We start from the raw sequence: 12,173 nt of genomic DNA, 5'->3' as shown, positions 1-12,173 counted from the left end.
TTAGTTGTTTTTTGTATTAGCAACATCATAATAAATAAAAGAGGGCATTAAAATGAAGTCATAGTGAGAGTTTTAAAGTTGGAAGGTGTTCCCTTTAGTACACTTACTATTAGTCGAGTCATCGTTTCCTAGACTGTAATGTAACTGGCACTGGTAGGTGGTGTTTCAGAGTGTCTGGAAACTGTCATATCTGAATGTTCTTTCACTTCGTCAGAAACTTAAAGGACTTAAAAAATACCCCATTTGCTAATTTGAGGTTGGTAGAGATTTGTTTCCCCCAAAGTGGCTGAAATCTGATTATTTAATCAAAACTGTCCAATTACAGTTTACTGAAGTTGTAAGGGATCTAAATAGACAAAATTTTTGTGTTTGGCCTCCACTCTGGGATAATATGTACAGTTTATATTCAATTTGTGGACAATAACTACTACATTGTAGTTTGAATACATTTGTTTATTTCTACTCAGTAATAGGGTTTTCTTGTGTGTGGAAGTGGGAAGTAGAATTCATAATATTATTGAATTTTGTAACTGTTTCGTGCTTAAATTCCCCACAATATTGTATTGTATTGTATGATTTTTCAGCATTTAAGAAGCGGTTTTGTTCTTTATAGCTGAACCAATAACGTTTCCATCTGGAGGAGGCAAGTCATTTATTATGGGTTCTGATGATGTTTTGTTAAGTGTACTGGGCCTTGGAGACCTTGCAGACTTGACGGTAACAAATGATGCAGACTATAGTTATGATGTAAGTGCAGTTTTATTTTTAATTTTTTAAATGATTTAATAGAAGGCTCCTTATTCTTTGGAATCATTTGTAAAAGAGAATTAATGTGAAGGTGCATGGGAAAGATAAGTGTGCCGATGTGTTGATTTGCAATAACATGTAGTTTTGCTGTATTTTTTTTTGTGGTTTTTAAATCTTAGGAATTTTGGTGGATTAGGTAGAAGTTATTACTTCCAAATATTGGTTGATAAAGCACATCTTGACTCGTTAACTCTTATTAACTCAATTGAAGCCATATTTTGGTATTGACAAAATAAATGGCTGTAGAAATCAGGGTTTTGCTATCAGGATAAGTCTTAAAAGCCATGTTTTGGTTTTGAGCTTTTTATCTTGTCAGTCACCACAAAGTTAGCTTTTATCATTTCCTGAATGTTTAACTTCACTTGAAGACTAGAAAAAGGAGATGGGAAGAACTAGGTTAATAGTAGACTAGTGTTGATTAAATATTTTCTAAGCATAAACACTCAGTTGAAAGCTAACAATATGTGTTTGGATTTTTTTTACATTCACTTTAGTTTTTCAGCAAATTTGTTTTTTAAACATTAAAAAAACCCTTATCCTTAAGTTAGGATGCTTTTTTAAAGATATATACCTTGGTTGGCTTTATTTTTAGAGCATATTTTCAGCTAAATTGTAGTAAACTTCTAACTGCTTTAGAACTGGTTTTACAGCTTATCTTTACTGATGTAGAAATGAAGTTAAAAAGACTAACCTTTATTAATATCAAGAATTAGGAATAGTGCTTACCTAGGATGCCCATATCCCTGGGTTTGATCCCCAGCACTACATAAACTGGGCAGAGTAGCCAATGCCTGTAGTTTTAGCATTTGGGAGACGGACTCAGGAAGACTGTAATTTCAGGATAACTACATAGTGAGTTCAAGGTTATCATGGGTAACCGAAGATTCCATCTTAAAAAAGTAGGAAAATACTCTTAGAGGGTTTGTTTTTATTTTTAGTTTATTGTTTCAAAAGTCCCTTAACTTTCTGCCTTGAAACTTTTTACATGCTGATCAATTTCTTAAATGGAAACTATTGTGTTTTCTGTACCTTTGAGTATTTGGTAATTTTTATATTCCTGTTTTGCTTTCGTGTAAATTATTATGGCAGTGGCAATTTTCTGTTCTCATCGAACATTTGATAGGAGCTTTGGATTTAGCTTGATAATTAGATGAAAACATTAAGGAGCTTTTCAGTTGATCTAGGTATTTGAAAGTCTAACAAAATTATTTTTCTGGATTCTTACATAAAGAAACAGACTTGCTCTGAAGTTTTTAAGGTACAATTAAAAGCCCCTGGATATTTTAGTGAAACAGTTCTAAATATGTGTTTTAAACACACCACAAAGAAAACAGAAAAAGTCCACATGCCTTTGAGCTTAATACTTTTACCTGTAAATAGTGCACTTTTTTGTTTTAGTTGCCTGCCAATAAAGATGCCTTTCGAAAGACTTGGAACCCCAAATATACACTACGTAGTCATTTTGATGGAGTGAGAGCATTAGCTTTTCATCCTGTAGAACCTGTGCTTGTTACTGCCTCTGAGGACCACACCCTGAAACTTTGGAACTTGCAAAAGACAGTTCCTGCCAAAAAGCAAGTATTTTAATATTAACTTTTTTCTTCTAGTTTTGTTCATATGAACACTCTTTACTATTTATCTTTAGTAATAGCAACTAATGATTTATGGTGATTTAATATATTCTTTTTTCCCCATCCCTTTCTTTCTCTTTTAGGAGTGCCTCTTTAGATGTAGAACCTATCTACACATTTAGGGCCCATGTGTAAGTTTTCTTGAATTAGTATTTAATGAGCAACAGTTGTTTATATTTAGCAGTCTGTCTTCAAACCTAGTTTTCTCAACATTTGATGTTAGAGAAGATACATTAGTTGAATAATGCCTCATTTGATTAATTGTATTTGAATATAATCTAATAGTACTTTTCAATTTTACATTTTTTACCTAAAATTGCTTTTAGATACTGCGTTAGGGAATGGATTGAGGGGAAAGGGGGGCTTGAGTTTCTTCTTAGAATTTGTAACTAACTTTCCTCTTTTTCTACAATAGTGGCCCTGTCCTATCATTAGCTATTAGTTCTAATGGAGAACAGTGTTTCAGTGGTGGTATTGATGCAACCATTCAGTGGTGGAATATGCCTAGTCCTAATGTGGATCCCTATGATACATATGGTAAGTAAATGGGTACAATGGATCTTTTAGTTAATAGAACTGACAAAATTCTGTAATTCAAATGTTATTACAAAGTTGCTCAAACATATATTAATTTGTCATTTAGTTCTTCTACTTGCTAGAAAGTTCATTATTTAAAAGAGAAATGTCATGCCGGGAGTATTTTAGTGTATGAATTGTTACTTTTTCTTGTGTCTAAAACATATTTCTTAAATGTTAATCTCACTTAATAAAAAGAAGAGGGCCGGGCAGTGGTAGCTCATGCCTTTAATCCCAGTGCTTGGGATTAAATCTGCAGGGACAGGCAGATTTCTGAGTTTGAGACCAGCCTAGTCTACAGAGTGAGTTCCAGGACAGCCAGGGCTACACAGAGAAACCCTGTCTCAAAAAACCAAAAAAAAAAAAAAAAAAAAAAAAAAAAAAAAAAAAAAAAAAAAAAAAAAAAAAAAAAGAGGAAAAAAATAATTGAAGTAAACCATTTTTAAACTCAAGAAACGGTATGATTAATGCTTAGATATTAAATAAAAGACAACAGAAATAATAGGGATAGCCAGAGGCTAATTTATTACTTCATGGAGGGCAAAAAGATTCTTTAATTTCAAAATGAAAAGCAAAACAAAACTTTGACTTTTATAAATGGCACTTTGAGATATTTGTCCTTGATTAAAACTTAAAAAAAAAACTACATGTTCGACTACACTCTGGGCATTGTTCCTAATTGTTAAAACAACAAAAAATTTATGAGTTCTTATTGTTTTGGTTCTCGTACTTGGTGTTCACAGTGCCATAATGTAAGGAGTAATAGTGAATACTTTGTTCAGAGAAGTAAGATGAATGTGAAATAAGCTAGGTCTTAAGGGAGGGTTTATGCTTAACTATTTTTTCTTTTTTGCTAAGTAATAATAAAGTATAGTACTCTCTACAAGAATAAGCATGACCTTTTTTACATGAGAACTCAGGAAGGTGTGTATTTAATAACGATTTTTTTAAGCTATAAGCTAAAGGGTAAAGGAATCAAGTTATAAAAAGTTCTGGGCCCACAGAGGCAGAAAGGGATTGATAGCAGCTGCAGTAACAGGAATAAAATAGTTACCTAGGAAACGAGAGGTGACATTACCAAGATTAATAACGGTAGAGCAGGTAAAAAGTAGGGTAAGTGTTGCAGAGATGGCTGAGAAATTCAAAGCACTTGTTCCTGCAGAAGACCTAGGTTCAGTGTTCAGCACCCTCTTAATGGATCACAACTATTCATAACCTGTGTTCTAGGTGACCTGACACCACTTATGACCTCCACAGGCACAAGGCCCACGTGTAGTATGCATACATATATGTAGGCAAAACACTTGTATGGATAAAACAATTTTTTAAAGGAATGGGCTTAATACATATTGGGGGGAGTAGTATAATATATATTATTTTATTAATAAATAGTACTGAATTGATGAAATAATAGGTGAGACTCTTGGTTTGTGTTTAAAAAGGAGTGGTTTTATTGATATAATTGACACCATAAAATATGTGTGCATTTATTTTTGAGACAGGGTTTCTCTGTGTAGCTCTAGCTGTTCTGGAGCTCACTCTGTAGACCAGGCTGATCTCAAACTAACAGTGACCCCTGACACCTGCCTCTTCTTCCCAAATGCTGGAATCAAAGCCGTGTGCCATCACTGATTATTTTAAGGTATTGAATTTAGTAGTTTATTGTGTGCTCACAATTGTACAGTCATCACCATTTTCTAATTATAAATTTTACCAGCAATCTAGAGTTCTGACATTAGACTTACTGTGTAGAGAGTAGTGCTCATTGTAATAGTGATAGACTATGAGAAAGAATGAATATGAATGAGAATACTAGTCTATGGATGCATATAAAGGAATGAGTATGAATCAAGAGATGATAACCTGAGACTGAAGTCTTTACTAGACCTAACATTGGCTGAAGATTGTAGGAAATTGGGTAGAATGGAGTGATGGGTACATACCCAAAGAAGAGAATCATTCTGAAAAGGAAGTGGACTATATGTGCTCTATATAGCTCACTGGACAGATTCCTGGAAGTCAGATGGAGAGGACTGGCTACTGAAGAACCCGTGTTAACATTTTAAGCCAGCTTTTATGAATAAAAGCAGTATTGAAACCAGAAAGAATAAATGTTTTGTATTCTCAAAGAAAAGTACTTACTGTATTTGGTAGAATTGTGGTCACTGCTGATTTTGGCATAAATTGTTTTGGTGTAATAATAGTTTCAGAAACTTCATTAGCATGATTTGAAGAATGCATAGGAGATGAAAGATAATTTACTTTTCAATAGTTTTATAGAAGGTGGTGGGAAGGATAATGTTTCTATTGTTTAGGTTGAGTCTGTCTGGTACATATATCACTTTATATTTTTTAATTTTAATTTGTTGTATTAATGATTCTAAGGTAAAGATTTGTCTAGTAAAAAGTGAGAAAGCAAGAAAATGAGTTTGACTGAGTTCTAGAATGCACCTGGTAGGTTCCAACCTTAATAGGAAGGATAGCTCTTCACTTGTCTCTGGAAACAAATAGGGCTTAATTTTATTTGTGTGTTTGTGCCTCTGTATGTATATCTGTGATCCATGTGTGCCTTGTGGGGCACCTAGGAAATCAGAGACAGCTTCTGGAAGTTTTCCCCTAAGTTCCTGTGCCAAGAGTTTTTACCACTTAGCTGTCTCATTTTTCCTCATGGGTGTGAGAAGATGGTTTTTGACATTGATTGAAATTGGGTATGGGATGGAAGAGGTTTGGAGTTTCTTTTTTTGAAAGTGTTTTCCTGGTATAGTGTAAATATAGTCATTCAAAATAAAGGAAAGTTGGGAGTTATGATGATGGTAATAAAAATGAAGAGAACTGGAAAGAGAGGATGACCTAATAGAATACTCATAATTAGCCCTCAGATCTCCCATCAGTTACTGATGAATGGTCAAATAAGATGTTAAAACACCAAATAGTAGAATGTTACTTGGCAATAAAAAGAAATGAAGTACTGATGGGTGCCACAAAATGGATGACCCTGAACTAGGCACAAATCCCATTCTGTATGATTCTGTTCATACGTGTTTGGAAAATAGGCATGTTTGCACTAATCCACTGGATTTGTGGTCACCTAAGACTTTGAAAAGTAAAGAAGAGTTGGAAGGAGAGTGGCTAACAGGTAATAATAAAGTATCCTGAAAGTTACTAGACATGCTGGCGCACCTTTGATCCCAACACAGGAAGCAGAGGCAGGCGGATCTCTTTAGTTCAAGGACAGTCTGGTCTACAGAGTGAGTTCCGGGATGGCCAGTACTACACAGAGAAACCATGTTTTTAAAACCAAGATAAATAAACAAGTCAATAAATTAATTAATTTAACTAAATAAAAATTAAAGTATCGTGAAATTTAGCACAGTGAGGATTGTAGTTCCTTACCATTGTGCCCTTTAGGTGAGTAGTATAGTTATGTAAATTATGTCTATATGTCTGGTTTATTTTGCACACAATTAATAAAAAATGCAATAATATTGTTGGAATAAATGATAACAGTCACTCATAATTCAATATTAGAAATATTCGCTGTCTGTGTTTTGGTTTGTCTTCTTAGGGTTTTTATGTTTTCTTTTGTTTTGAGACAGTGTCTTACTATGTAACCCTGATTGGCCTTGGGCTCTCCGTGTAGACCAGGCTGGCCTATGGAACACAGAGATCTGCTTCCCACGTGCTGGGATAAAAGTCATGCTACTATACCTGGCTTTATGTGTATTTTTATATTTACTTATATAGTAAGTTATATATTATTTGTCAGACTTCTTCCAATTAATGTTTTTTTGTTTGTTTGTTTCTTCACAGAGTCAAATGTTCTAGCTGGCACTTTAGTTGCTCATGCAGATGCAGTCTGGGGTCTTGCCTATAGTGGCATAAAAAATCAATTACTCTCTTGTTCAGCAGATGGCACTATTAGGTTATGGAATCCACAAGAAAAATTACCATGTATTTGCACTTACAATGGAGACAAGGGTAAGTAAAATTTGCCTCTATCAAGAGCAGTGTATTTTGTTTTTGTTTAAGATTTGTCACTTATTTATGTGTCTTGTGTATGTTACATGATTGCAGGTGCCCAGGAAGGCTAGACAATACTATAGGTTCCCCTGGAGCTAGAGTTACATACAGGCAGTTGTGAGCTACCTGACAAGTGCTGGGAACCATCAAGTTTTTTTTTTTTTTAAAGATTTATTTTCTTTTATGTGTATGAGTACACTGTAGCTGTACAGATGGCTGTGAGCCATCATGTGTGTGGCTGCTGTTGATCTCAGGACCTCTGCCGGCCCCGCTCGCTCCAGCTCTGCTTGCTCTGGCGTAATTTACTGAAGCTGTCTTCAGACACACCAGATGAGGGCGTCCAGTCTTAGTATGGGTGGTTGCTGAGATCCGAATTCAGGACCTTTTTGGAAAAGCAGTCAGTGCTCTAACCTGCTGAGCCATCTTGCCAGCCCCACAAGCAAGCATTCTTAACTGCTATGCCCAAAGAGCCTTTAGTTAATATACATAATTTATATGTATTTTTAAAAATACATATATTGTGTATGTGTGTCTATATATGTACACGTACCCATATAGGAATGCCTTGGCATACAGGTGGAGGAAGATTAGCGAACAGCTGTCAGGAACCTGTTTCTCCACCATGTGGATCATGGGGGTGGAACTCAGATTGTCAGACTTGATTGAAAAGGCCTCCTATACCTGTTGAGCCATCTTGCTGTCCCAAGATTTCTTTTAAAAACTGGAAAATGAAAAGGACAATGTAATTATTTCTTTATTGATTCAGAGAGAAATATTTTAAAATTTTAAATATTTATAAAATTTTATAGTACTAATTTTAAAATATTTATAAAAATTTATAAAACTCACCGTGATCTTTTAACTTAGTCCTGTTTTACTGGAAGTGCCTTGCAGATGTGTACAGCATAGCTCAGTGCTTTTTAGCATTTTTCAGAGCATGTTCTATTATTAACATAAACATATTTGCATCAAACACTGAGGTAGACAAATGATACTACTTACAGGGTCAGCTACTCTTAAGAACTAATCGGATCATACTCTCAAATATACCTGCTTGAAAAACCCCAACATGTCTGCCTGCCTGCCTGTCTATCTGTGTCTTACTGTGTTGCCTGGCTGACCTAGAACTTTATAGATTGAGTTGTACAGAAACTCCCTGAGACACTTCTGTCTCTGCCTCCCTAGTGCTGGGATTAAAGTCATCTACTACCATGTGCAGTCCCAGGCTTAATTTTTATAGATACAGAATTTGACTTTTGGCTTGTATTAACTCCTTGATAAGGCTTACATATATGACAAGAGTCTCCCCAGAGAATGATATAGGGGAATGCCAGGTTAGGAAGTAGCGATGTTTTAGGGGTGTTTTTGTTTGTCTGTTTTTTGTTTATTTGTTTGTTTGGTTTTCATTTTGTTTTCCTTAAGAAAATTGGCAGATAGTTCAAATGAACCACTTTCTTTTCTTTACCTTGCATCACAGAACATGTATAACTCCATACTTTTTAAGTAACTGAGACGGGTTTCTTACCACCGTACCCTAACACATTGCTTTCTTTTTCATTATTATTAGAGTGAGTTGAGTGAGTGAGTGAGTGAGTGAGTGAGTGAGTGAGTGAGAGAGAGAATTACACAGATAAATATATATGAATCTATTTTGGGCTCCTTACAGAACATGGAATACCTACATCAGTTGACTTTGTAGGCTGTGACCCAGCTCATATGGTTACCTCTTTCAACACTGGCAGTGCTGTAATTTATGATTTAGAAACATCACAGTCTTTAGTGATGCTTTCCTCACAGGTAGATTCTGGTAAGTTTTCTTGAATTTCTTTGAAATTTCTTTTAAAAGATTATTACATGAAGGAAGATGGTGTTTTAGCAAATTTTCATGCTGACTATGAATTTAGGTTAGAATATAATTTGTTATACTCACTGTACATCATTTCTACTGTTTCCTCAAATAGAGTAGGTATTTAGAAACAAAAATGTAACTTGAAACTGAAAGCAATGGAAATATTTTGATCTGGAAATATATGTGAGCCAAGTGTGGTGACACATAACCTTTAGTCCCACCACTTGGGTCTCAGAGGCTGGCAGATCTCTATGAGTTTGAGGTCAACCAGATATATCCATTATATATATATAAAATAAGATCTAGGACAGCTAGACCTATATAGAGAGAAACCCTGTTCAAGTAGAAAAAATGATGGGAACCAGGTAGAGTCATTACCTATTTTTAGAAGTTTTCTATAAACAACATTCCAAATGTTGCACGTGATGTATGTTATGGTTTCTTTAAAGAATCCATAGAAGTCTGGGTGTTTTGGTTAATTATAAGTGTTTACCTATAAGTTGCCTTTTAAGTTGAAGAAGTTTGGGGGTTTATTGAGCTTCCCAATGGAGGTTTTGCTGATTGCATTCCTGTGGTGGTACTTTTACAGGGTTCCTCATATATGTGTGTATATATGTGTGTGTGTGTATAATGTGTGTGTGAGAGATATGCAACTATATATCACACACACACATATATATGTACATATATACACACACACACACACACACACACACACACACACACATATATAAAATCTGTTGTTTTTCTTTTTGTGATTTTTCTGTCTGGGTTCATTTCATTTACTGTGGAAAATTGGCTTTTCTTGTTCCTGGTTTCTTAACTAAAATACCCAGAAATTTTCTTGTCAGTTCTCAAAATATTTTTAGTATTAAAATATCTCATATATAGAAATGTATTTGTTTTCCAGTTAATTGAAGGTGTTCCCTTTAGTACACTGTTCAGATGATATCAGTTAGCCAGTGGGAGCTTATTATTCAGGTTGGCTCCTAAGTCTCTGACATGGTTCTGATAGCTTTGTTGCTTTCCCAGGATGACAAAACAATGTAAGCTCATCTGGCTCACTTTGTAACTCAGGTCTGAGTTCGAACACTTTCCTAAAAACTGTGGTTGGTGTTAATAGGAGTGGCAACAGTCTGGTTTCTAACCTATCAGCCTCACTGTTCTGGTCTTCCTGGCTTCAGGAGTGTTCACTGTTTGGTATTTTTTTTTTTTAATAGACTTTAGGAAACAAGTTTTTGTTGTTGTTGTTTTTAATGTAAAAGACTTGTGGTTCAAACTCAGATTTATCTTGGTTCTCACAGAATCCTCATCTTGTCATTCTCATTTGATCCATCCTGTGATTCCCACACAGCTGTTAGTGTTGCCACCTCCTGCAGCTCAACAGTAGCCTGTACCTAGCATATATTCCCTTGTGGGCATGTGCTCATAGTCACTGCATTTTATGGCCATTGGCACATTTTTCTTTAGAGATTATGCCACCAGTTGACTGGATTAAATTTACTGCTTTTTAAAATATGGATTGTTACATAGTTATGTGAAATGTTTACATGTTTCTCTGGTCAGATCTCAGATTATATTTGAGGCGGAGGTGTTGTTTTGTTCTTGAACTCCTTCTTGTCTCAGCCTACCAAGTACTACAATTATAAACTCAGCCCAAGTTATGGTTACTGTCCTTCCCTGTGTCCTTTCAACCCTGTCCTCCTTTTCCCGGTGTAGATAAGATAAATGGGTGCTTAAATTTAGTATCTGAGGATTCTTAACAGGAATTCAGAGTGATTAAAAGACTGTTATACTTGAAGGTTTGAATTGTAGATCAGCTTTGTGCTAAAGATCCAGGCCAGGTCCTGACATAGGCTATATTGCTAAGCTGTTTTAATACAGCTTTAACCCAGGTATTTTAAAGTACTGTGTTCCTTTATTTTTCAGGTTTACAATCTAGTAATCACATTAACAGAGTAGTAAGTCATCCTACACTTCCTGTTACAATAACTGCTCATGAAGACAGGCATATCAAGTTTTTTGACAATAAAACGGGTAAGACTGTTGATTTGAGATTATTGAAAGTACTGTTCTTTTATATAAAGCATGTTGTCTTTTGGTTTATGAAATAATCAAGTTAAACTTTTTTTGAGGTGCTGGGGATTCATGAAGTGCTTAATTAACCCACCACAGACCCGCATTCCCCTGCTAAGCTACTATAGCTTTACTGAAAAAACTTTTTTTATAGCTCAGTTTTACTTTACTTAATATAGCACTCTTAAATGTAAAATTTACTCAGTGGATCAAATGCTGGTGTAGTAGGTATGTTTATTGAATAGCTTATAGTTGAATTATGTATATATACATATATATATATGTATATATACATATATATACATATATATACATATATATATATATATATAGTTTTTAACTTCTATTTCATGTGCATTGGTGTTTCAGTTTTTAACTTCTAAAAATTTATTGTGTATATGATTTATGTAATTGGAAGTATGGGTGTCACTATGGAAGTCATAGAAGGACTTTGTGGAGTGTGTTCTGGCCTTCATTTATATAGGATGTATGCATCAAATTCAGGCCATCAGGCTTGTGTATCAAATTCCTTACCTGCTGAACCATTGCACTGGTCCAATGTATTTTTAAGGACTGTTTTTCCTGTTACCATGTAAAATATTACATAAAATACTGTCTTTTGGGTGTTGAAGAAAAGATTCAATGGTACAAGCTGGTACTGCCCTTACGAAGAATCCCAAGTTCAATTCCCATTGCCTATATATAGGTCCATTCACAACTGCATGTAACATGTAACTCCTGCTTCAGAGGATCCAATACTTCTGACACCTGCTCTCCTTTGCAGGCATTGCAGCTCCCCACCCCCACCCCCTGGGAAGTCTTTTTAAAAAAAAATACCATTTTTCAGGAAGTCTGACAAAGTGGCCTACTTTCCTACTTTGAGAAACCTTTCTTAAGAGAAACTTTTATTCTTTAGGGGGATATGTTAGTACTGTTACTGTACACCATGACCAAAGCGACTAAGAGGGAGGGAGGGAGGGAGATTGATTGATTGGGCCTGGTAACTAAGCATTCAAATACATGAGCCTATGTGGACCTAATTCAAAATACCCAGGAGGCGAGCAAACCGTGTCCCTAGAGCTATTTTCAGGGGCAAGGGGAGAGAAGAAATCAGTGAGTTGATAAAATTTTACACCCTAAAAAAATAAAGTGCAGGTTTGAGGATGTAGCTTAGTGGGTATGTGTCAGTTTAATGCACACAAACCCCTGGATTC

At 35.2% G+C, this 12,173-nt stretch overlaps 1 protein-coding gene across 4 annotated transcripts in view; it reads left to right on the top strand.

The window, feature by feature from the left end:
• Strn3 (striatin 3) overlaps positions 1–12,173 on the top strand; it is a 79,857-nt gene that overhangs the window by 58,714 nt on the left and 8,970 nt on the right. For all 4 annotated transcript variants that reach the window (XM_031356679.1, XM_031356678.1, XM_031356680.1 and 1 more), the window contains 7 exons: positions 614–747; positions 2,206–2,381; positions 2,522–2,569; positions 2,854–2,975; positions 6,825–6,992; positions 8,701–8,841; positions 10,813–10,920. In XM_031356679.1, coding sequence (XP_031212539.1) covers positions 614–747; positions 2,206–2,381; positions 2,522–2,569; positions 2,854–2,975; positions 6,825–6,992; positions 8,701–8,841; positions 10,813–10,920 — 897 coding nt within the window. The remainder of the gene's footprint in view (positions 1–613; positions 748–2,205; positions 2,382–2,521; positions 2,570–2,853; positions 2,976–6,824; positions 6,993–8,700; positions 8,842–10,812; positions 10,921–12,173) is intronic.

Source organism: Mastomys coucha, unplaced genomic scaffold (assembly GCF_008632895.1).
Source record: "Mastomys coucha isolate ucsf_1 unplaced genomic scaffold, UCSF_Mcou_1 pScaffold6, whole genome shotgun sequence".
Taxonomy (NCBI): domain Eukaryota; kingdom Metazoa; phylum Chordata; class Mammalia; order Rodentia; family Muridae; genus Mastomys; species Mastomys coucha.
This window is presented reverse-complemented; position numbering and strand designations above follow the sequence as displayed.